We start from the raw sequence: 27012 nt of genomic DNA, 5'->3' as shown, positions 1-27012 counted from the left end.
ATGTGTCTGTGTGTGTGTGTGTGTGTGTGTGTGTGTGTGTGTGTGTGTGTGTGTGTGTGTGTGTGTGTGTGTGTGTGTGTGTGTGTGTGTGTATGTGTGTGTGTGTTCACAGATCCAGCTCCGGTGCTGGAGGCCTCACACACCCTGGAGGAAAGGCTGCAGCACCTTCACAGCGAGGCCCCCGACAGTGAGGCCCTGGTGAGAGAAATCAGCGGGCACTGGAAGAGACACCTGGAGTGCCTTCAACAGTCAGGTGAGGGCCCGTCATCTGCACCATATCATTTCAAATCATCGATATTAGGACTAAACCATCATCAGATTCAAACTAAAGGAACCAGCCTATTTGGAAAATGTAAAAAGTAGAAAGTAAAAAGTTGTGGAGTAAAGTACTGATACCAGAAAAATGTGCTTAGGTTCAGGAACAAAGTATTTGTACTCCACTACTTCCCTCCTCTGATGACATGTGTTCCTCCTCTCAGAGTCCTCAGAGTCATCAGGGACCCTCGAGGCCCCAGGATCCTCTCCTGCCTCCCTGATGACGCCCAACAGCACGCCGGGCCCCGGGGCCTCCGAGTCCCCGCAGCAGAACCACCAGGACCGAGGGTGAGAACCACTGCTGAAATATAAGAGATGAAGTGAAGTGACAGAAAGTAATCACTTATATTGTGATACTCAGATTAGGTTACTGATTACATTTGTACAGGTAACTAGTCATAGTCTAGTCTGAGTCACCCTCCCATCACTGCATGTAATCTGCAGGCTCTTTGAGCAGCTTCTCTCTCACTGATTGTGATGTTATGTTAAATGTTTGTTTTTCATGTATTGTGTCTTGATATGTGTATGTTGCTGTTACACGTGGAGCTGCTGTGATGCATTTCAGACTTGATCTGACCATTAAGTAATATTGTAATCCATGACTCCCCAAACCTGAGAGTAATCGATCAAATATATGAGAACATTAACTTTTAGTGGGTGATGAAGTGTTTACAGTTAGGACTGTAAGATACTTTTCCTAAGTAGGTATCTCTGGAACGGAAGGTCGTAGAGACTCGGGGACAAACCCAATGTGTTCAGCACTTCTGCATTAGTTCAGACGGCACCAACTCCCAAGTCTGTCCGACCTTCCCTTCCGGAGTTAGAGGCAAAAATGTGATCCGCCACGGAAAAACATTCCAGTTATGTTACTGTAGGACTGTCCTCAGTCTGTATCTCAGGAACAGAAAGTAATCAGGTTACATTTCTAATATTGTGATACTCAGATTATGTTACTGATTACATTTTGTACAGGTAACCCCATTTTTTACAAGTAACCCCTCCCCACCCTGCATGTAATCCGTTACTCCCCAAACCTGAGAGTAACTGAGTGTTTCCTCTCAGGGACGAAGAGGAGAGCGCTAACGTTGGATTGTCTGACCGACTATCAGAGGCCAAGGAGAAGATCAAAGTCCTGCATTCATGTGAATAAAGTTACATTTTGAGATGAGATTTCAATTGAACCTGAGCCGTGGTGTGTTTCATTACTGCTTTGATGTCACGACTCTCAACTCAAATCAACACTGTTTTACCTGGGTCAGAACCAGAGGTGGGAGAAGTACTCAGATCTTATACTTGAGTAAAAGTAGAAGTACTCAGATCTTGTACATGAGTAAAAATAGAAGTACTCAGATCTTGTACATGAGTAAAAGTAGAAGAACTCAGATCTTGTACTTCAGTAAAAGTAGAAGTACTCAGATCTTGTACTTGAGTAAAAGTAGAAGTACTCAGATCTTGTACTTGAGTAAAAGTAGAGGTACTCAGATCTTGTACTTGAGTAAAAGTAGAAGTACTCAGATCTTGTACTTGAGTAAAAGTAGAAGTATTCAGATCTTGTACTTGAGTAAAAGTAGAAGTACCAGAGTGTAGGAATACTCTGTCACAGTAAAAGTCCTGTATTCAAAATGTTCCTCAAGTAAAAGTAGAAAAGTATTCTCATCAAAATATAGTGAAAGTAGAGACAGTAAAAGTAGTCATTGTGCAGATTGGTCCATTTCAGAATAATAGATATGATATGTTTTATAATGATTGATCATTAAAGTGTTCTCAAAGCTGGTAAAGGTGCAGCTAGTTTGAATGACTTTGTATACTGCAGGGTAGCTTGTGGATTTACTCCTGGTGGAACTAAAGTCTGATTTAACACTTGGTTATATTTCACATCATTCATCCACATCTGTGAAGTAACTAAAGGTATTAAATACATGTAGTGGAGTAAAAGTACACCATGTACCTCTGAACTGTAGTGGAGTAAAAGTACAAAGTCATAAAATTGAAAGTATTTTAAAAGTGTACTTAAGTACAGTACTTGAGTACATATACATAGTTACTTCCCACCTCTGGTAATAACAAGAAAGCTCAGTTTTTTTAAACGTATACACACAATGGATCTTAACGCAGGTTTAGGAAGTAATGCATTGATATTAGTTTTACAAATGCAGCATAATCCAAATGGTGCTTTTTGTTTTGAGGTCACGCAGATTCGACAAAATTGAGCGAACAAATGTGAATTTGAATACATGCAAGTGTCATAAAAGTCTTGCATCTTGCAGATGGCTCAGAGCTGATTCTTAAAATTATTTAGTGTTTTTAATTGTAATATTCTCCCCTCTCTCTCTCAGCTCTGAACGCTGCACAGACAGAGCTGCTGGACCTGCGGTGTAAATACAACCAGGAGAGGACCAACAAGTGAGTCTGCCTCAGATTACACACTTTATAGTTACGTTACCACATAACCATCAAAACACTACAAACTACACATCTTAAGTAACTAAGTACATTTACTCAAGTATTGTACCAAAGAACAATCTAGATTACTGCTAGCAATCTCACATTTTGGTTGTCTATCTGTGGGTGTGTACTATTTTATGGATGAACATCATTTAAACCAGTTCACTTCCTATGGCAGTCACCAAAGGAGTTACCAAGTTGACTAAAGCTATTTGATATGTTTGAACGCCTACTGTGGAGGATATCATAAGGCATTGAGGCAATACAATGTAAAAAACACAATCGTTATGATCGATGAAAGTCAGTCAGATTTGACCCGAACAAGACAGAATCAGAATCGTATATTTACACATACAAGGAATTGGCTTTGGTAAACTGTGTATGGTGCATGCAAAAACACAGAAAGAAGAATACTTAGCAACAACATAATATTAAAGACAATATTTACATTATTACATATTCGACAACACAGCGTATTTCCATTTAATGCTAATACTTCTAATTTACTACATTTTAGAGGGAACGGGTGTATTTGACTGTAACTGTATGCATAAACATAACAGTTTTAGTCACAAAAAGGTGAAAACATCCAATATATTAACAAAGAGTTAAGAAATAAATTCCTAAAAAATCTGTAAAATGCAACTTGAGTACAGTAAAATATAATGAAATATGACAACTACTATATTTAAAGTGGATAATTGTGCAGGTTGTGAGGGAGGTGGTGTGGAGCAGCATGTGGTGCAGGATTTATAATATTAATTTGGGTAACTTGTTTGCTTTTATTCTATTGTATTCTATGTTTGTATTGTGTTTTTTGCACTTCTTAACACGTGGCTTGTGTGGTCATTTAATCTTTTATTATGTTTTAATGCTTTGTCAATTACTTTGTGACTATGTCTGGGAAACGCGCTTCATAAACACATGACTTACTTACTTCATGTAACTGTAGGGGAATACAGTTATTTGTATCCTGATTATCCCATTACTCCCTGAGCCTGTGCACATTACGTTTCCATCCTCTCTGCGGTTCGTCTTCACATTTCAAGAACCACTTAATTCCCTCCGCTTTCATTGCCTCACGTTCACATCCAGCAGAGGAATTCGGTTTGTAGAAAGAGTGACTCAGGCGCTGACGTCCGGTCGATTTCAGAGGTCTGTGTTTGCCGTGACAGCCCTCCAGAAGAATTGCTCCATTTAAAGATTGCTTCAGAAAACACTCCACCTTGTTCGGGTCTTTGAGCGCCGTGTATCCAGCGCGCGGCTGAAATGAATCTGAGGCTGTATGAAGGATGTCGATAGGCATTCAAAGTAAACACTCCTTTGTTTGGGTTTGTGCTCCGGAGCGCCGGCAGCCACTGCTAATGGATTTTCTCCCAGGCTTAATCCATGGCACAATTGAACTGATGTTTTGAGACCCACTACCATCCATTCTGCTGGATTGGACACATTTTTCAGTTACAGTGTGAGAGAGAGAGAGCATCTCTGTTATGTGGTGTGTCGGACAGTGTGTGTGTGTGTGTGTGTTTGTGTGTGTGTGTGTGTGTGTGTGTGTGTGTGTGTATGACCCCGGAGCTGCAGTTATCCCCCCCCTGACCCCCCCAGCCTCTATTACTCTCACTGGCTGTTTCCTCACCGTTGATAAGAAAGACCATTTGTCTGCTGGGGCTTGAGGAGCAGAGCAGGTAATCAATACAAAACATTTTCCGTAGCGCACAAGTTCATTAGACGAAGAGCTGACAACTGTTAGTGTCTGCTGACAGGGGGGGGGGGGCATCAGTCCTCAATCCTTATTGATGGAGGAGGGGCTCGGCCGGGACTTTCGGAAGACAAGGGGCTCCAACACTGATCATCAGAAACATCAACAATGAGATCATGACTGGATCCAAACATCACTGAGGTTTTTCTGGGGATAAATGTTGGATGATGAAAGAGAGCCATAGTGGGTCTAGAGCATTTGTCGAGTTTCATACAGTAGGTAGTGGTAGGCGGAGAATACAACAAGAAGAAGGAGGAGGAGAAAGAGGGGGGAGAAGAATAGGAAGAAAAAGGGCAAGAAGAACCAGAACCAGAAGAACCAGAACAAGAAGAACCAGAAGAAGAAGAACCAGTAAAACAACCAGAACCAGAAGAAGAACTATAAGAGGAACAACAAGCAGACCCAGAACCAGAAGAACCAGTAGAAGAAGAACCAGAAAACCAGAACAAGAAGAACCAGAACCAGAACCAGAAGAACTGGAAGAAGAACCAGAACAGGAACCAGAACAAGAAGAACCAGAACAAGAAGAAGAACCAGAACAAGAAGAATCAGAACAAGAAGAACCAGTAAAATAACCAGAACCAGAAGAAAAATTAGAAGAGGAACAAGAAGCAGAACCAGAACAAGAAGAACCAGAACATCAGAAAAATAAGAAGCAGAACTAGAAGAACTGGAAGAATAACCAGAAGAGGAACAAGGAAGAAGAAGAACCAGAACCATAAGAACCAGAACAAGAAGAACCAGAACAAGAAGAGCCAGAACAACAAGAAGAGCCAGAACAACAAGAAGAACCAGAACAACAAGAACCAGAACAAGAAGAACCAGAACCATAAGAACCAGAACAACAAGAACCAGAACAACAAGAAGAGCCAGAACAACAAGAAGAGCCAGAACAACAAGAACCAGAACAACAAGAACCAGAACAAGAAGAACCAGAACCATAAGAACCAGAACAACAAGAAGAGCCAGAACAACAAGAAAAACCAGAACCATAAGAACCAGAACAACAAGAACCAGAACAACAAGAACCAGAACCATAAGAACCAGAACAACAAGAACCAGAACAACAAGATCCAGAACCGTAAGAACCAGAACAACAAGAACCAGAACCATAAGAACCAGAACAACAAGAACCAGAACAAGAAGAACCAGAACAAGAAGAACCAGAACCATAAGAACCAGAATAAGAAGAGCCAGAACAACAAGAAGAACCAGAACAAGAAGAACCAGAACAACAAGAAGAACCAGAACAAGAACAACCAGAACAAGAAGAACCAGAACAACAAGAAGAACCAGAACAAGAACAATCAGAACAACAAGAAGAGCCAGAACAAGAACAACCAGAACAAGAACAACCAGAACCATAAGAACCAGAACAAGAAGAACCAGAACAACAAGAAGAACCATAACAAGAAGAACCAGAACAAGAAGAACCAGAACAAGAAGAACCAGAACAACAAGAAGAACCAGAACAAGAAGAACCAGAACAACAAGAAGAACCATAACAAGAAGAGCCAGAACAAGAAGAACCAGAACAAGAAGAACCAGAACAACAAGAAGAACCAGAACAAGAAGAACCAGAACAACAAGAAGAGCCAGAACAAGAAGTCAGAAGAAAGGGAATATCCGAGCAGCGGGTGAAGGCACCGTTGGCCTTGACATACGTCCTTGTGTTTGTTGTGTCAATACTGCTATAACGTGCATTTGGTAAAACAATGTAATCATTTCTCAGTCGGGCAGAAAGATCTGGTTATATGCTACTTCCTGAAAAATGATTTGGTTGTAAAAATGATCAGTTGTGTTGGCAGTACCAGCCATGAGATGCAGCACGTGTAATTACTTAGCCTGATGTGAGACAATGAGTTCAAACATGAAAGAGAAAAGAGTTTCAGCTGCATGTAGTTCCCCTAATGTGGATTACAACAAGTATAATATGTTCTTTGAAGACATTTCTCTTTTGGTTAAAAAGGACTTGCGTGTCCCAGGAAGAGGATGAAACCTACGTGCATATTTAAATCAATCACAGCTTCCTCGTTAATTCATCCCCATCTACCTTTTGAAAATCAGGTCCCACGTGTGCAAAATGAAACTGTTGAACTTCAAACAAACCTCATGAATAATCCCGCTGAGCGGCTGTTTAAATTAGATCTCTGATGTTAGATGTATGGAGGCGAGTTCTGAGGATAGAAATCATAGACGTATCAGCAGTATCTAGAGATACACGTATATTACTCATTACGATTGGAATGTATGTTATACTCATCAGTTATCAATGATGTTATAGTTTAAATTACATTTTTTACTATGAACGTTTTAAAAAGTCCTCTTTTGCTGATGTTCGGGTGTATATCAGTATGTAGTGTCTCTACTTTAAAGAGTCCTCTCCTGCTGATGTTCAGGTGTATATCAGTATGTAGTGTCTCTACTTTAAAGAGTCCTCTCCTGCTGGTGTTCAGGTGTATATCAGTATGTAGTGTCTCTACTTTAAAGAGTCCTCTCCTGCTGATGTTCAGGTGTATATCAGTATGTAGTGTCTCTACTTTAAAGAGTCCTCTCCTGCTGATGTCCAGGTGTATATCAGTATGTAGTGTTCCTACTTTAAAGAGTCCTCTCCTTCTGATGTTCAGGTGTATATCAGTATGTAGTGTCTCTACTTTAAAGAGTCCTCTCCTGCTGATGTTCAGGTGTATATCAGTATGTAGTGTCTCTACTTTAAAGAGTCCTCTCCTGCTGATGTTCAGGTGTATATCAGTATGTAGTGTTTCTACTTTAAAGAGTCCTCTCCTGCTGATGTTCAGGTGTATATCAGTATGTAGTGTCTCTACTTTAAAGAGTCCTCTCCTGCTGATGTTCAGGTGTATATCAGTGTGTAGTGTCTCTACTTTAAAGAGTCCTCTCCTGCTGATGTTCAGGTGTATATCAGTATGTAGTGTCTCTACTTTAAAGAGTCCTCTCCTGCTGATGTTCAGGTGTATATCAGTATGTAGTGTCTCTACTTTAAAGAGTCCTCTCCTGCTGATGTTCAGGTGTATATCAGTATGTAGTGTTTCTACTTTAAAGAGTCCTCTCAGTCTGCTGATGTTCAGGTGTATATCAGTATGTAGTGTCTCTACTTTAAAGAGTCCTCTCCTGCTGATGTTCAGGTGTATATCAGTATGTAGTGTCTCTACTTTAAAGAGTCCTCTCCTGCTGATGTTCAGGTGTATATCAGTATGTAGTGTCTCTACTTTAAAGAGTCCTCTCCTGCTGATGTTCAGGTGTATATCAGTATGTAGTGTCTCTACTTTAAAGAGTCCTCTCCTGCTGATGTTCAGGTGTATATCAGTATGCAGTGTCTCTACTTTAAAGAGTCCTCTCCTGCTGATGTTCAGGTGTATATCAGTATGTAGTGTCTCTACTTTAAAGAGTCCTCTCCTGCTGATGTTCAGGTGTATATCAGTATGTAGTGTCTCTACTTTAAAGAGTCCTCTCCTGCTGATGTTCAGGTGTATATCAGTATGTAGTGTCTCTACTTTAAAGAGTCCTCTCCTGCTGATGTTCAGGTGTATATCAGTATGTAGTGTCTCTACTTTAAAGAGTCCTCTCCTGCTGATGTTCAGGTGTATATCAGTATGTAGTGTCTCTACTTTAAAGAGTCCTCTCCTGCTGATGTTCAGGTGTATATCAGTATGTAATGTCTCTACTAAAAAAGTTTCTATAGATTAGCCTATATATCGATGCATTTTCTTTGATGCAAGTTCATCAACCCTTCTTATGCTGTAAAAGTGGCCTTAGGTTTTACTGAGAAACAAAATAATCATGTCGGGAATTCGTCCTGCTGATCTTTATTTTGTCGCGTATCCACAAGTCTGCCATGAGAAATGTTATGAGAGCAAAATATCCCAAAATAAAGCTCTTAAAAACTAGCCAATATAGCATTTATTGAAGTAATCTAAAGCCAACTCCTGTGTTATTGGCCTGAATTTGATAATTTACTAGTCTTTCTTTCTAGCATGCAATGGTCTACACAAAAATAAGTTACAAATATATTTACTTCAACTCAAATGTAGATCTAAATATGACGCATCAGTGTTGACGGGCTATTTCCCCACATAGAGTGACCTATTTCCCGACACCTGGCATGTTTTATTTGATGCAAGTTCATCAGTTCTTATTAAGCTGCAACTAGGGAAGCCAAAACGTATTAAGAACTGAAACTAATATGCTAGGTGATGGATTTGGTCCACGTGCCTTTAGTTTTAGACTTGTACACTTTTCTGAAAGATTATACGGAAGTAAAAAACAGCATTGCATTAAATAAATAATGTTTTTATATATACTGTATTGCTTTTCAACGCCGATATTCATGCCTACAGAAGAGGGTTACGGCCCGTCCACACGGCGGCGGGCGTTGAAGCTTCAACGCTTCTGCCCATTCACTTTGAATGGGGTGACGTCACGCTTTGCCGAACTGCATTGTGGGAGCGTTGCTTCGCTGTGCTCGCTTCAAAAGTAGAGCAATGTTCTATTTTTGAAGCTTCGACGGAAGCATCAGCCAATCAAATCATATGCCAGTACAAGCTCTAGCCAATCAAACCACGTGCTTGTGTGTCCGGGGCGGGAGATTCACGTGATTGGTTGTTGGTCGAGTTTCAGACACGCCCACCGGCAAGCTTCAACGCACGCCGCCGTGTGGAGGCTGCGTTAGGGCCACATTTTGTTTTAAATATTTTGGTTATTTTGTGATTAATCTCGGAATTCTGACTTCTTTCTCAAAATACTGATTAAATCTAAGAATTAAAATGTTTAATTCTTTAAATTAAGATTTTTTTCTCAGAATTCCCACAATTTTTTTCTTGATATTCTGCCATTTTATTTCTCAAATTTCCCAAAACGTATTAAGAACTGAAACTAATATGCTACTGTAGGTGATGGATTTGGTCCACATGCCTTTAGTTTTAGACTTGTACACTTTTCTGAACGATGATATGGAAGTAAAAAACACCATTGCATGAAATAGTCTCACAGAATCAGAGTCAGAGTCAGGTTTATCACCAGGTAGGTTGACACGTACGTGGAATTTGACTTGATGGCATTTATTTCAAAGATTAAAAACACAGATAGAGAATTAGAAAAATATTAAAAAATATATAGTAAAATATAACATATTATAACAGTATGTACATAGAAATGGAATGGAATAAAATATGGAATACAAATCAGCAGTAATAAAAAAGAGAACAGATGTTGTACATTGTGTGCATCGGTTTTCATGAAGCTGCAACTAGGGAAGCCCAAACACATTATGAACTCAAACGAATATGCTACGAGATTCGATCCTTAGTTTGAAACACGTGGACTTTTCTGAAAGATGAAATGGAAGTAAAAGAAACGGTAACACTTTATATTAAGGTACACATATTCACCAAAAACTCGTTGTTAATTAACATGCATATTAGCAGTATATTGGCTCTTTAATAGTTATTATAAAACACTTAATAATGCCTAATTAATGTATATTCTACAAGTAATAACTAAACCATTAGTTGAGAGCTTTTCCTCAATAACCCTCTAATTAGTGCTTATTTATTGCAAGGAAGGAAGCTGTTTTGTTCTTAATATGCTTTACTCAATATAACACCTAACAAATCAACTTTATTCTTATGTAACAAGACGTGAAACTACAAGTGTTAATTGTGTCTAAATAACTCAAAGTGTGTTAACTCAGAACATGTTCCCTATTTTAAAGTGAAGTCTAGTAGTTTGACTCTAATGTGTTAATTAACAACTATTTGATGGTGAATAATTGTACCTTAATATAAAGTGTTACCAAAAAAACACTATTGCATGAAATAAATAATGTATTTTTTGAGATGTTAAAGACGGGAGTGTCTCCTTAGTAACGCTGATCTTGTGTGTGTTCAGGGCGGAGGAGGTGGACGCCATCGTGCTGAACCTGGAGAAAGCCAACCAGGTGAGTGCAGCTGATTGAGTCGCTCCTTCGTTAAGATAATCACTCCTGTAATCAAGCCTTTCATTAGACCCCCCCCCCCCACCAACACCCCCCCAACCTCCCACTTCCTGCCTCCCCTCCCCCCACCGAGTGATTAGAGAGTAAACCTGAGCCCAGATTCCTCGTCGCCTTGATTGCTTCCTTTCCTCCAGTGATGGATTCAAGATGCAAGGCTTTTATGGTCATGTGTACAGAGCTGTAGATATGTCAAGGAACACCTTAGGCTCCTCCAACAGTGCAACAGCAATAACACAGATCAAATAGTGCAAGTTAATTAAATCAAATAGAACATAGTAGAAATAGTCTAAATACAAGTTATTCGAATATTGATATATATAAGTTGCAAACAGGTGAATGTTATGGATGTTTTTGATCATACAGTAACAAAGTACATTTACTCAAGAACACTTCAGTACAATTTGAGGTATTTGTACTTAAAGGTAGGGTAGGTAATTTTGGAGAAACCAGCTCGAGTGCGCTAGAATTTGAAAATACACAACCGGACATTTCCTCACAGAGCCCCTCCTCCAACACACACACGAACGCGCACATGACCAATGAGGGCACGAGATAAGTTTGTGCACAGATGGAAGGCTGACAGGCAGGTAGGCCATCCAGTTACTTTAGCCGGCTCAGATGATTGGTCGTGCTTTTTACAGCGCCACGGCTTCCACAGATGATATTTATTTATGGATTTATTGTCAAAGCACTTCAGATATTTATTGCTATCGGGATGTTAAGAGCATTCCATGGAATATAACAACAAGTGTATCTCGAGCTTCTCAAACTTACCTACCCCACCTTTAAGTATTCTCACTTTACACTACTTAATACTCTTTTTATTGTCATTTATGTAAACATATATACATACAACATACACCCGCATACGCACTGAAATGTGTGCAGAATAGTTACTGCGCATATAACAAACAATCTCACCTTAATGTTGTAGAAAGATATCGATGTATATCTCAGCCTACATACCAATTACTTAAATAAAAGCACAGAGAGGGAATAATAAGAATAATAACTTATAATCATCATGGCCTGAGGTGTGGCGTCATTACATTATAAGGAGAAACATTGAATAGGAGGGAAAGAAAAATATATATCGTAATAATAATAATAACATAGAAAAGGGGGTGGGGGGGGCATATACATTGCTGTCTCTTATTTGTTGCCTTCTATAAGTTTACCTCCTCTCTCTTTTCGTCTCCTTTCCTCCCTGGCGCTCTCTCTGCCGGCTGCTCCGAGATAAATGTTCTCAAAATGAATCATTAATTAGCGGGGGGGGGGGGGGGGGGGTATGTGTGTGTGACAGAGCAGGTAAACAGTGTGGGGAATACAGAGGGGCAGAATAAACCCCACTCAGGGTCTGAAAATCTCAGAGCAAGGGCGTCTCCTTTTGATTTATGCTCTCACCTTGATCATCTCATTAGCCAATTGATGCTGTACGAGACGCTGTGATCCAACGTGTGTGTGTGTGTGTGTGTGTGTATGTGTGTGTGTGTGTGTGTGTGTGTGTGTGTGTGTGTGTGTGTGTGTGTGTGTGTGTGTGTGTGTGTGTGTGTGTGTGTGTGTGTGTGTGTGTGTGTGTGTGTGTGTGTGTGTGTGTGTGTGTGTGTGTGTGTGTGTGTGTGTGTGTGTGTGTGTGTGTGTAGAGAGCAGAGAAGGCCCAGAGGGAGGTGGAGAGGCTAAAGGAGCAGATATCCTCGGCGGGGAGGGCTCGTCCAGCAGAGGGCAGCAGCAGCAGCAGGGTGAGAGTCATGTGACCTGTGAGCAGGAAATGAAACTTTTACTCAAGAACTGCACTTCAGAATTTAAGATAAGATAATCCTTAAGTCTTCAAGTTACATTGAGTAGAAAATGAAGCAACAAGAGGTACTGAGAATAAAAAAACGTTATATAATATATTGCTTTTCTTCGCAGTTATGCCTACAGACGAGGTCAGGGCCACATTTAGTTTGTTTGTTTATTCTGTGATTAATCTCGAAATTCTGACTTTTCTTTCAGAGAATTCTGACATTTTTTGCAAGTGTAATTCTAACTATTATCATGCAGTGCTATAGAGCCTAATGCATTACAGACTTTGGGGACATCGAGGTGCTACAGAAATATACATGCAGTGTTCGACCTTTAGTCAAATTCTCTGTGATTTACAAACTTTTCCTCCCTTCCTCCCCCCTCTCCCCCCTCTCCCCCCTCCTCCCCCCTCTCCCTCCTCTCCCCCTGTCTCCTCCCTTCCTCCCCCTCTCCCCCCTCTCCCCCCCCTCTCCCCCTGTCTCCTCCCCCCTCTCCCCCCTCTCTCAGGGTGATCAGGGTGACTCTCCCTCCCAGCTGGAGGCCTCTCTGCTGGTCAAAGACCGAGAGATGCTGCGCCTGCTGGAGAACATCCAGCGGCTGCAGTTCACTCTGCAGGAGGTGCAGGAGAGCTCGGCCAATCAGATGCTAGCGCTGGAGCGCCAGCTGGCCTATAAGACAGAGGCTATCGAGGTGAGCGGGGACCAATGAGGAAGAAGTGTTTGAAGTTAAAGTAGCAATACTAAATAGTAAAGATCGTCCAGAATTCAGACTTTCATTTCAGAGAATTCTGACTTTTTTTTCTCTGATCTCCGACAAGTATGTATTTGATGTTTTACAAATCAAAAACACACTTTAAATATGTAAGTAAAAGTACAAAAGTATTGGCATATAAATATACTCAAAGTACCAAAAGTACTTGTTATGCATTGCAAGTAGTGTGATGTATTGAAATACATTTACTCAAGTACTACTTATGTACACTCTTGACGTACTTATACCTACACCTGAGTACCTGAGTGTTTTAATTTCTTGCTACTGTATTCTCCTAATCCTACTTTTATCTGAAAGCTTTAGTTACGTTAGTTATTAGCTAATATTAAATGCAAATCAACTAATACATAAACATTGACTTATGATTAGGTTATCCAGCAGCAGAATGTAAAGTGGTTCAAATGAGCTCTTTACCAGCTGTGATGAACACTTTCATGCATCAATGATAGTAATCATTTACTATATCATTCATATATAAAATATATATAATGCAGGACTTTTACTTGTAACAGAATATTACTTAAAGGGGACCTATCGTGCAAAATGCACTTTGTGATGTCTTTTATATATAAAGATGTGTCCCCGGTGCGTCAGGGAACTCACGCAGCGTCAGAAAATAAAACCCTCTCTTTTTTCCTCCGTACCCAAATCTTTTAAAAACAGGGGTACAATGAGCGGATTCAGATTTGCTGCCGATCTGACGTCAAATCGGCAGCGGACCCACAGAGAGTTGCTATCAGAAACAATGCCTGACGTGTTTTTGGACGTAATCTCGTCTTTGTTTACATGAGCAAGCCTCGCTAACACTCAGAGCTAACCTGTACTGGAGAGCACATGTGTTTAAAAAGCAGGAAATAAAAAAAGGAACTCACCTTGTGATAAACCCGCAAGAGAAAAAGCATTTGAGCTCCAGACTGTTTCAGAAATAATCCTTGATGTGGTTTAGAACAGGATGGCGTTTTATCAAAGCAGAATTTAACTTTATCTCCGGTAGAATTCTGATCAGGCATTAGCTCCGCCTCCTCTTCTTTCTTTTTTTCAAGCTAAGGACCCAAAATCTGCGTTTCTCTAACAGGGCTGCAAAAGAGGCGTATGAGCAGTATGAGGCATGACTACAATGGGTGATCTGTTTGGTATTTTAAGAAAAAAACTTCACAGACATGTTTTGTATAGGTATGGCCCTACAATATATGTTTCCAATATAGCATGATGGGTCCAGTTTAAGTAAGTCAAATATCCTCCATCGCTGATAACAGTTAATTCAATTAAATATACAATGTAGTCGTAGAAGTTACTCAGATAAAGCACCTCAAAGTTGGACTTACATACAGACTATTTTTCCTTTAAACTTTCTTTTCCGTTTCAGAGATTAGAAGCTAAACTGCAATCCCAGATGGATTATGAAGAGATTAAAACTGAACTCAGGTGAGTTTTTCAGTCTGAAAAGTTTGACACTAATTCAATATATGTTCATTATTGAACCATGTGTTACTCTATGCTGTTTATTATTATTCAGCTGTGTCATATTCACAGCACTTGCTTGATGAATTAGTGTATTTTATGAATTACACATCACTTCACACATTGAACTGGTTTTAAGCATTAACATAATTATTATTATTAAACTGCTGTATATATTGTAATAAACATGTATTATTGTTACAGTATATATTGAAGTAACTTTATTTAAATATTTGTATTTAATTGTCTTCTGTTTTCACTTATTCATCAATTAATTCCAGTTTTTCTTAATATTTTTTTTTCAAATATAGCAACTGTCACAGAATCAATCTGGATAAAGTGTTTCTGATCTGTTCTTCTGATTTCTGTCCACAGTATCCTCAAGGTGATGACGCTGGCTTCAGCGAACGGCAGCTCGTCCCAGGTACTGAACATCCTGCAACATTATAATATTATTATTATTATTGTCTCTTCCCCAACGTATGTTTTTCTGATGTCTTTGAATGCATCACCGGTTGCTTTCAGTTAGACGCAAATCAACAGCCACGGCATCTGATGCATCAAATAATAACATCATATCACCTGTGTGTGTGTGTGTGTGTGTGTGTGTGTGTGTGTGTGTGTGTGTGTGTGTGTGTGTGTGTGTGTGTGTGTGTGTGTGTGTGTGTGTGTGTGTGTGTGTGTGTGTGTGTGTGTGTGTGTGTGTGTGTGTGTGTGTGTGTGTGTGTGTGTGTGTGTGTGTGTGTGTGTGTGTGTGTACAGGAGTCTACGAAGGCTGCAGAGGCCATTCTTCTGGATAAAGAAGCCTTTCTTCCGTCCCACAAGTACCTGGTGGAAAAGGCCCGCATTTTGCACAACGTTGGTAAGAAACATTGTTCTCATGTTTGATTGTCTATCTATAAAACCTACAGATTACATTTGAAACTTTAGTCTACTGAGAGAATGAAAGGCAGTTGTGCATCTAACCAGACAGTACAACAAGTGTACCATTAAGTACCTTTCTCAATACAGCATTCTTATGTTGAATGGAGTATTTTTACTGTGACGTATAAGTACTTGTACTTAACACTTTGATGTCCAAGCCTAGGTAATATACGTCTTATTATTTAGGGAAAACTCAGCTATCAGAATATGTTTGCTTCAGAGACGTCTCATTTATAGATAAATAATTGTTAGACCTTAAACACAACAAAAACATACGAGAAATGGTTATCACATTTATTCAGGTTACAGAGAACAATAAGTTACTAGCCTTCAGTCAAATGATTTTCTAATCCAACATGTTATTGTAAAATCATTCAGTTACATCAAGAAAGACATATTAAACATTAAACATATTAAACAAGGTAACGGACATTTCCCATAATAAAATAAATCCTGAAATTATTAAAAAAACAGGAAACATATTAGATTTACTCAAGTATAGTATCTAAGTACTGTTTTGACATACTTGTACTTGACTTTAGGCAAGGCAAGTTTATTTATACAGCACCTTTCAAGACAAAGTGCTTTACAAAAAGGAAAACATTAAGAGCATTATGAAAGAGTGCAGCGCATTTAAAAGCATAAAACAAGCTAATATAGAATAACACAGGTTTAAAGTACTTTAACCAAAGTCACAGTGCAGCGTGAGACATGAACATTTAAAGGTCCCATGTCATGGCCATTTCCACTGATCATAATTCCATTGTTGAGGTCTACTAGAATAGATTTATTTTGTGCAATTTTCCAAAATCACATTGGTTTCTCAAACAGCATCTCTGTAAACTACGTGTATTCACTGAATTTCACTCTCTGCCTTTAACGGCTCGTTGTAGCTCCAGTAGCTCCAGCCCCCACCCTCCCTGTGAGCACAGTGTGCTCTGATTGGTCGGGACGTTGTGAATCGCGCTGAGCTCCGTGGAGGTGTGGTTTCCTTGTTTAGCGACAGCGAACCACAGCCAAACCCATCCTGAGCTCACACAAAGTCACAGCCGAAGTAAAAACAATAAGTGTGTCTTGATATTGAGTAAGAGAAAGGTTGATAAACGCAGTGAGAATGGGTCTGCAGTGAGAATGGGTCTGCAGAGAGAATGGGTCTGCAGAGAGAATGGGTCTGCAGAGAGAATTTTGCCGCGATCCCAACTGTCTGTTATCAGCCTGCAGCCAGGGAGGAGAGATCAGCAGAGCTGCTTGCACTGAGTGTGTGTGTGAGGAAGTCCGTGGATTGGTCAATTTGGACCAATCAGCGGGGGCTTAACGTAACGGCTCCGCGGACGTAACGTAATGGCTCCACGGATTGGTCCATTTGGTTCCAGGTACGGGTTGACATCATGAGTTACCCGGAAGAATCAATGGACAGTGACGTATCTCCAACGAAGCGTTTTGGGGAGGTATTTTCTGTGTTAGAGTTTTACTCCCTACAGGGTGTACTTTGAGGGTTTTGACTCTGCAGACCGTTCACATGCATAAAAACCTTCATAAAACACAAGGGGACGGGTAATAACCAGAAAAGCATGACATGGGACCTTTAAATTAAAATCAACGCAAAGGAAAACGTTGATATGTCACGCCACATATCTCACACTGCAACTTTTATTCATGTACCTGTTTTATTCGTGTTTTATTATCTTTGCTTTTAAATTTGTGTTTTTAAACGCCATTTTATAATACGTTTCTAAATGCTCTTAATGCCTTTCATTTTTGTAAAGCACTTTGCCTTGTAATTAATAAGGTGCTATATAAATAAACTTGCCTAGCTTAAAGTCAAGTACAAGTATATCAAAACAGTACTTAAATACTATACTTATAAAATACTAATACTAATATGTTTCTTTCCACGACTGGTTTTATACTTGTTTCAGTTATCGTTGTATTATGTTAATTTTCTGTTTCTTTGTTTCTTGTCTTAATAATTATCCTTGTTGATTTTGCAAATGGAGCTTTTATAATGTGTTCCAGCTGCACAGCTCTGAAAAGCACTTTGTGTTGAACAGTTCAATTAAAATCAATGGAAATTGAAATTGATATTTTGAGCCACGTACCTGACGTTGTGTTTCCTGTCTCCAGGTGACGAGCGGTCTGAGGACACAGGTAGGGAGTCAGCCAGACCCCCCCCCTCACTCTCCTCCTCCTCCCACCTGGACGTCCGTACCTCCCCCCCTATGAACGGATCCTCCTCCAATCACGACCTCCCCCTCCGCCCCTTCTCCGTCTCCCCCCTATCCTCCGGGGACAGGCTGTCTGGAGACCACGTCCTCCACAAGACGCTGCTCTCCTCTCCTCTCCACTTTAAGAAGGAGGGTCTCATGGCCTTCCCCAGCCCTCTCTATGCAGCTAAAGTGTCCCTGATGTCGGGGTCCAGCAGCGGGGACGCAGGCCTGCCCAGCGACCAATCAGAAAGCGGCAGCTCCACGGCGGGCGATGACGACCAGCTGGACACGTCCGACATCGCAGTACAGGTTTGTTGGAAAAATATCATTCGTCAACGGCTTGAGTTTCAATTCTGAGTTTTTCTCAAAATTCTGACTTTTTATCAAAATTCTGACTTTTTATCAAAATTCTGACTTTTTATCAAAATTCTGACTTTTTCTCAAAATTCTGACTATTTCTCAAAATTCTGACTGTTTCTCAAAATTCTGACTGTTTCTCAAAATTCTGACTTTTTATCAAAATTCTGACTTTTTATCAAATTTCTAATTTTTACTCAAAATTCAATTTTTTACTCAAAATTATATTTTTTTCTAAAAATTATATTTTTTTCTAAAAATTATATTTTTTTCTAAAAATTCTAATTTGCTCTCAAAATTAAAAGTAAAGAAATATGAGCTTTGAAATAACTACCCATAATACCCAGCTGTTTTAAAGAGTAATGGTGCTTTTCCACTGCAGCTCGTAGCGCGGTTTAAGCGTGCCGTGTCAAACCAGGCCCGCTTTTTGTTGTTTTTCCACTAGGGGTAGTTCCGGCTCAGGGCTACTTTTTCACCTTTTTTCTGGCCCTCCAAAATCGAGGTTCTTACCGGGCCAACAACCGGGCTGAATATGCTAAACTAGTGACTCTCGACTGCTGATTGGTCAGAGAGAATCGCTGGCAAGGGGGCTACAACTACAACAACATGAACATATTCTACCGTGATTTCATTGTAATACACGTTTCAAAATGATGCCGAAGTAACAACATACTGATACCGGTTAGTAACAACATACTGATACCGGTTAGTAACTACATACTGATACCGGTTAGTAACTACATACTGATACCGGTTAGTATCAACATACTGATACCGGTCTGCAGACAGACGGCTTGCGAAAAGCCTTTTAAAATGCGTGTTTTCTGAATGGAGATCGGATCGATCAGGCTAAGCTAACGTTGTATACACTCCGACCGTCCACACTGTCAACAACGGCCTACAGACATAAATAAACCAGCGACTGTATTCGCCATGACACAGACAGTCTTTGGTTTGTACTTGTTTCACTTTTGTCTAGTTTCTGAACAGATATGAGGAGCTGTGAGCTCTGAGGGCTAACAGCTAACGGCTGATGTTTTGGTTTTGTGGTTCGCATTGAAGATGACGTCACAGCAGTTTTACGCAGCGTCTCTCCGCCCGCCGATCAGCCGATCGCCCCGCCTACACTGCGTTACTATAGTTACTACCCCAGTTACTAAACTGTAATGGAAACGCATGAATGTTTCCATGCTGAACAACGGCAACATGACAACGTTTTCATTGGTCCCTCTTCTTTAGAGAAGACCAGGAAATGATGGATACACGGATCGTGTTCAAATCAATAGGCACACAATGACTCTAAATAATAATGATCACGCCACCAAACACACATTCAGACTAAAGGAACCAGCCTGTTTGGAAAATGTAAGAAGTAGAAAGTTCAGGTATTTGAGTTCAACATGTAAGAAGTAGAAAGTACAGGTATTAGTGTTCAAAATGTAAGAAGTCAAAGTAAAAAGTTGTCAGAAAAATAAGTAGTGGAGTAAAGTACTGATACCAGAAACATGTACTTAAGTACAGTAACAAAGTATTTGTACTCCACTACTTCCCACCTTTGATATTGAAGAGTGTTTTCCCCGCAGGTGAAGGAGCAGCTGCTGAAGCACAACATCGGGCAGCGGGTGTTCGGGCACTACGTCCTGGGTCTGTCTCAGGGCTCCGTCAGCGAGATCCTGGCCCGGCCCAAACCCTGGAGGAAGCTCACGGTGAAGGGGAAGGAGCCGTTCATCAAGATGAAGCAGTTCATCTCCGACGAGCAGAACATCCTGGCTCTGAGGACCATCCAGGTCCGACAGAGAGGTGAGGGGAGGAGATCATGTACATTATTTACAGAGGGCCACATACAGACAAATATACGAAGGTCTGGGCCCCTCACTAGAGGTACACAGCCTCTTAAGTCCAGTTATAAGTTAGCCAAATCAATCAAAAGTAGGTAAATGATGCTCGTGAGTGTTACCAGCTCATCCCTTAAAACAGAAGCCTCAGATTGATGATAATAAGGAGGAATATGAAGGGTGTATTTCAAGCTTTTTATGGAAATAAGTTATTGGGCTTTTTTCTTATCAACTAAGATATGTTAGAAAATGACTGAATTTCTTTGAAAAGTGATCTTATTAACACATGAATACTACTGTGTGATATATGTTTACATTTCTATTTAAGAAGTGCAATATAAGACAAGCACAAGTTTCATTCGTGGGACGTACTGCACTCCATTATGCTTTTTGAATTAGCTGAGGGCCGATTCAAAATGGCTCCCGGGGCGTAGTTTGGACTCCCCTGATTGAGCTAGTTCTGAGAGAAGAATCAACATGCTGCATAACAAGATAAAACACAATAACCTCTATCGGCTGACGCCAGCAGGCAGGACCAGGGAGACAAAACACTGAGAGCAGCTCAAGGTCGTGCTCAGTGAGGACAAACTGATAAACTGGGTCAAAGTTATGAGCTCAGGAAAATATTTCCCCAACGGTGCTCAGGTCCTTAAAGAGGCGCTATTCAGCTTTTTTTCACTTTCCTGTAGAGTGTGATTTAGGTTTTAATGCATGGTCTAAAAGCCCTGTGTTCCATCCAGAGGGACTTTCTCTCTGCCTGAAACGCCTCCATTGGACTCCTTTGTTTACTTCTGGAACATAGTGACATCATTATCCAATCCAACTTTATTTAAACTAATGTAAAAGCACGAGACAATAAAACCATCCTTATAGCCACAGACTGAAAGAACTGTCATACACGATTAAAAACCTTTTAAAACACAACAAAATAGAAAACCCCAATTTAGAAAACACAGACTGATACGTGGTCTGCAAAAGCACGGGAGAACAAGTAGGTCTTTGAACGAGATTTAAAAACAGGCAAAGTGGAAGCAAGTCGGATCATTATGGACATTATGTAACACTCGCTACGTGATAGGCTAAGAGGCGGGACATCTCTCAGCGGTTAACCAATCACAACAGAGCCAGCCAGCTAACCAATCAGAGCAGACTGGGCTCTGGTTTCAGACAGAGGGTGAAAAGAGGTGCTGCAGCCCAGGCAGTATGAGAACAATAAAGCATGTTTACTGAAGAAATAATAATAGTAATAGTTTTCTTATTATTTAGAAGTCCTACTGATCGTCACTTTCTCATAGACTTCTATACAATCAGACAAGCAGTTGAGTTTCTCCTTTTGCACAACCTGCTTTCTCATCTCCTAATAGCACCATGATTACAAAATGAACATTATGCTGTATGGAAGAAGATTAATCAAGTTAGAATTATCATACTTTTCTCATAGACTTCTATACAATCAGTATACTGAAAAGAACTGCATTACATTACTCTCGTTCCTTTTTTTATCTGGAGCTCTTCAGAAAAAGATTCAAGGCAAATTGTTTGAGATTTTTTTTTGTTAGTGTTTCAGCGACATTACATGACATGTCACTTGTTAGAGGCTTTTATCCAAAGCGACTTGCATACGATACTGTGGACAATCCCCACAGGGACATGCTGACTGCAGTTGGGTTTGAACCTGATCCGAACACCAACGCACAATCCACTGCACCACACGCCTCCATAACACAATATTTTTTTTAGAGCAGATGTCATCATTCAACTTTCATTTGGTGGCTTCATTTCTGGACCTGTGCATCTAATCCTTGCCTTTGATTGAGACCATAGCGTCATTCTCTCATAGACTTCTATACAATCTGTCAACCAGTGGAGTCTCCCTTTAAGCATAGTGGGAGGCTGTGGCGCAGTGGACTAGTGCGTTGGTGTTGGGATCAGGGGGGCACAAGTTCAAACCCCACTGCTGTCAGCATGTCGTTGTGTCCCTGAGACACTTCACCCCAAATTGTTCCCGTGGGGATTGTCCACAGTACTGAGTATGGAAGTTGCTTTGGATAAATTCATCTAACAAGTGACATGTAATGTAATACGTTGCTTCATCTCCTATTTGACTCTTAATGAGACCATCATTTACAAAATGAGCACGATCCTGAACTGGAGAAGACTTCAAACTAGAGATTGAAACCATAAACTCATCAGGTAAATGTTGATTGAGGTAATGAATCAGGTGAGAAGTAGCCTTCTATGAAATGTGTTAATAAGTTAAAGGCACTTCTTCAATGGCTTCACTTTTTCAGAACCATCTTGATTTGATCCTTTCTCTGGTTTCTTTGTTATCTGGAGCACTAGTTAGTGTTTCAGCGAGAGTACACACATACTGTATATTTCGTAGCAGATGTCATCATGCAATCTGTATTCGGTGGCTTTAGTTCTGGACCTGTGCATCTAATCGTTGCCTTTGTTTGACACCGTATGACATGTGTTATGACTGAGGCAATACACCAAGTGAGAAGCAGCGTCATTTCCTCATAGACTAAACAATCTGACCTTGATTTAATCCTTTCTCTCGTTCATTTCTTATCCCATATTTTTTGTTGTTAGCGTTTCAGTGACAATATACCAATATTTTTAAGAGCACATATCTTCATGCAACCTTTATTTAGTGGCTTAATTTCTGGACCTATGCATCTAATCCCTGCCTTCTTCTTCTCGTCTCGCTCCTCCGTGTTTGTAGTGTTACTTTTAAACTTTGTTTTCTCCCCAGATTCTCAGCGTTTGAAAGTTGAGCTTCCCGTACACTGCACCCTCAGACAGCACGCGCTCAAAGGCAGCCATTGATCTAGCAGTCAAAAGCAAGCCTTGGAAGTGCTCTCTGATCAGCCATCCCACTCACCCTCTCTCCCCCCTCCCCTCTCTCTTACCCTCTGTGGCAGGGAGCATCACTCCTCGCATCCGAACTCCTGAAACTGGGTCAGACGACGCCATCAGGAACATCCTGGAGCAAGCCAAGAAGGAGATCCAGTCCCAGAGGGGAGGTGAGGGGGAGGCAGAGAGACATATTGATTGATTTGACTTTTATTGATGTTTACCGTCTTTATCATGCATTTGGATCACTTTGTTGCAACTTAATATGAAAGGGCCATGTCTATAATGCATTTCTTTAAAGAAGCGTTAAACAGTAAACTGCTTATTGCTTGTCATTGTAGGAACACGTACATATTCATCATGCTGTAAAACAATAATTATGGCTCATTGTTGTAACTTCTTATAAGGTCAAGTATCATAATACTAAAATTGCATTCAATTAATTTTGTCAAGAACCAAAGAGTAGTAGTTAAAGTAACATATTCCCACAATATAATGCATTTTTTTAAAGAACTGTTATACAGTAAACTGCTTATATCGCTGTTTAATTATCATTGAAGAAACACGTACATATTCATAATGATTTATAGCAATAATTATGGCACACTATGAAGCATGTTATAACTTATATATATCATAATACTAACATTCAGTGCATAAATACTGCTCATGCATTCTATTTATTTTTGCAAGAACCAAAGAGTAGTAGTTGAAGTAACTTATTCTCACAATATAATGATTTTTTGTTTAAGCACTTATAAAACGTTATACGGTAAACTGCTTTAATAATCATTGAAGGAACAAGTACATATTCATAATGCTGTAAAACCGTTATTATGGCACATTATGAAGCATTTTATAATTACTTATAAAGTCGAAGATCATAATAGTCAATAAACACTGCTTATGCAATTAATTAATTTATCTAAAATGTATTGTATTTTCTCAAAGTTGTGATGTATTATAATCGCCGTTATCATAAAGAAAAGGTTAGATAAATAAATAACTCTTATTAAAGTAAACAAGCCCACTGGTAAACTTTTAACTACATTATTATACGTTTTAAAGGGGACCTATCATGCAAAATGCATTTTTGATGTCTTTTATACATAAAGATGTGTCCCCGGTGTGTCAGGGAACTCACGCAGCGTCAGAAAATAAAACCCTCTCTTTTCCTCCGTACCCAAATCTCTAAAAACGGGGAACAACGGAGCTGATCCAGATTTGCGTCCGATATGACGTAATATCTGAAATGTTTACCCACGGCCCAATCAGAAACGTTGCTATCAGAAACAATGCCCGACTGTTTTGGACGTAATATGATCGGTGTTTACATTAGCATGGCTAACACTCAGAGCTAACCTGTACTGGAGAGCATGTGTGTGAAGAAGCAGGAAGTAAAAAGGAACTCACCTTGTGGTATAACCGGCAAGAGAGAAAGCCTTTGAGCTCCATACTGTTTCAGAAACAATCCTTGATAATCCATGATATGGCGTTTCATCACGGCAGTATTTAGTTTAGACAGTAGCTGCCGGGTCCCGCATGAGCTCAGCCCCCTCCTCTTTTATTTTTATTTTTATTTTGTAAAGCTTTATACCCCAAATCAGCACTTTAGAAACAGGAAGTGAAATAGAGGGATATGAGGCATGGCTAAAATGGGTGATCTGTTTGGTATTTTGAGCAAAACACTTCATAGACATGTTTTTAATATATTTTTATATATCTGAGAACTATGCTATTGCCTAAAAATAGCATGATAGGTGACCTTTAACTGTGACTATTGTCCATTGCAAACAATTATATATATATATATTTTATTACGAACTTTGATCATTTTTTGTTGCATCCTGGGAAAGAAATGTAATTGAGTGAGCAGCAAATATGAACCGTAGACATCGGTTGCTGAGTAAGAGTTACGCAAAGTTTCAAGAATGCACAATGCATAGCTTCAAACTAAAACAAAAAAGGTATATGAGCAACTTTTTGGTCCTAACCTTCATCTGGGAAAACACATTTTTATCGAAAGATGTTTTTAAAGTCAGACTGTGTTTTCTGTCCCAGGCGACGGGAAGCTTTATAAATATGATTATACGGAGCTATAAACAGATTACAACACATTTCAGTCTGTTAATTATGCATTATAGACATGGCTTGTATAGAAAGTGTTACCTTAGGGTTGAAAATCAACTCCTACATTCAGTATAACTTCCCAAAAAACACATTATAATAAAAGAGTTCCACAAAGTATCTTGAAACCAAAAAAACATTTGCAACATGTTTGTACCTACCACAAAGTGATTTTAGAAATCTTTCTTACGGTTCAAAAACAATTCAAGATTCAAAGGTTTCATCATCATATGCATTAAGCTACAGTGTAGAAATGGCAATGAAATTATTCTGACCTGAGCTCCAACAACAACGCAACATATATAATAAAATACAAAGTAGTGCAAAAAGTCTATATACATGTACAAGAACAGAAGATGAAATTAAATAATGTACATTACGACACAATTAAATACGGTTGATTGCGGTTAAAACCAAACAGGAATGTTTAACAGAGCTCAGGTGTTTAGCAGCCTTATGGCCTGTGGGATAACATGTGAATACTTATGAGTGCTTATAACAATATAAGTATGCTATCTTTAATGCATTACAGACATTGGTTGCATAGAAAAGTTACACAGTAAGTAGCAAGTATGCACACTGCACAACTTATCTCATCTGGCAAAACAAGTCTTATCGGAAAAAAAATTCAAGGTCAGAGTGTGTTTTCAAAATGTGTTGTTACAGTCAGTGTGTTTTCAAAATGTGTTGTTACAGTCAGTGTGTTTTCAAAATGTGTTGTTACAGTCAGAGTGTGCTTGTGTCCCAGGCGAGGGGCGGTCTCTCCTCAGCTCGTCGTCGGGCCGCAGCAGCATCGGGCCGGGCAGCAGCTCCGATGACACCATAAAGAACATCCTGGTGCAGGCGAGGAGGGAGATGGAGGCGCAGCAACACGCCATCATGGAGATGGAGGTCTGTGGGAGGAGCCCCTCTGCTGGATCCGGCCCTCAGGTGGAGCGTCTGGGCCCCCCCGAGCGCTCCAGAGCCCCACAGAGACCCCTGTCCATCAAACAAGAAGAGGGAGGAGTCACCCTCTGCATGGCTAACCCAATCAGCAGCCCGCAGACCCCCCTCAGCGTCCTCTCCCCCGCCGCTTTCGTGCAGAACATCATCCGCAAAGTGAAGTCTGAAATCGGGGAGGTGGGGAGCTACTTCGACCAGCACTGGAGCCACGAGCGGGGGTCCATGGTGCTCAGTGGAGGGGGGAGTTCTCTACCTTTTAATTCAGTCTCCCCCTCCCTGTCTTCCACCTCCTCCTCTGGACCCCCAGTTCTCCCCCGACCGTGGCCCCGCCTGGAAAATGGAGAGTTTCAAACAAACAGCGAGGAGGCATCGGGGGCCGAGGAGGAGATGGTGAAGGTGAATATTTTGTTGTTTTGTTTCAACTGTTTAGTGATGTTACAGTTTAGTGATGTTACAGTTTAGTGATGTTACAGTTTAGTGATGTTACTGTTTAGTGATGTTACTGTTTAGTGATGTTACAGTTTAGTGATGTTACTGTTTAGTGATGTTACTGTTTAGTGATGTTAAAGTTTAGTGATGTTACAGTTTAGTGATGTTACTGTTTAGTGATGTTACTGTTTAGTGATGTTACTGTTTAGTGATGTTACAGTTTAGTGATGTTACAGTTTAGTGATGTTACTGTTTAGTGATGTTACAGTTTAGTGATGTTAAAGTTTAGTGATGTTACAGTTTAGTGATGTTACTGTTTAGTGATGTTACTGTTTAGTGATGTTACTGTTTAGTGATGTTACAGTTTAGTGATGTTACAGTTTAGTGATGTTACTGTTTAGTGATGTTACAGTTTAGTGATGTTACAGTTTAGTGATGTTACTGTTTAGTGATGTTACAGTTTAGTGATGTTACTGTTTAGTGATGTTACAGTTTAGTGATGTTACTGTTTAGCGATGTTACAGTTTAGCGATGTTACTGTTTAGTGATGTTACAGTTTAGTGATGTTACAGTTTAGTGATGTTACAGTTTAGTGATGTTACAGTTTATTGATGTTACAGTTTAATGATGTTACAGTTTAGTGATGTTACAGTTTAGTGATGTTACTGTTTAGTGATGTTACAGTTTATTGATGTTACAGTTTAGTGATGTTACAGTTTAGTGATGTTACTGTTTAGTGATGTTACAGTTTAGTGATGTTACTGTTTAGTGATGTTACAGTTTATT

The 27012-nt window shown here is 39.9% G+C and overlaps 1 protein-coding gene across 3 annotated transcripts in view; it reads left to right on the top strand.

Moving 5' to 3' along the window:
* cux2b (cut-like homeobox 2b) overlaps positions 1–27012 on the top strand; it is an 86617-nt gene that overhangs the window by 45417 nt on the left and 14188 nt on the right. For 2 of the 3 annotated variants that reach the window (XM_079690775.1, XM_079690774.1), the window contains exons 3-16: positions 113–253; positions 480–603; positions 1378–1457; positions 2652–2718; positions 10424–10472; positions 12173–12268; positions 12822–13004; positions 14452–14510; positions 14922–14970; positions 15309–15408; positions 17595–17986; positions 19618–19834; positions 22797–22898; positions 25604–26193. In XM_079690775.1, coding sequence (XP_079546901.1) covers positions 113–253; positions 480–603; positions 1378–1457; positions 2652–2718; positions 10424–10472; positions 12173–12268; positions 12822–13004; positions 14452–14510; positions 14922–14970; positions 15309–15408; positions 17595–17986; positions 19618–19834; positions 22797–22898; positions 25604–26193 — 2249 coding nt within the window. Of the gene's footprint in view, positions 1–112; positions 254–479; positions 604–1377; positions 1458–2651; positions 2719–10423; positions 10473–12172; positions 12287–12821; positions 13005–14451; positions 14511–14921; positions 14971–15308; positions 15409–17594; positions 17987–19617; positions 19835–22796; positions 22899–25603; positions 26194–27012 lie in introns of those variants that run through there. The other variant, XM_079690776.1, reaches the window with a different exon arrangement.

Source organism: Notothenia rossii, assembly GCF_949606895.1.
Source record: "Notothenia rossii genome assembly, chromosome: 6".
NCBI lineage: Eukaryota > Metazoa > Chordata > Actinopteri > Perciformes > Nototheniidae > Notothenia > Notothenia rossii.
Note: the sequence above shows the minus strand (reverse complement) of the source record. Positions and strands in the feature narration are given on the sequence as shown.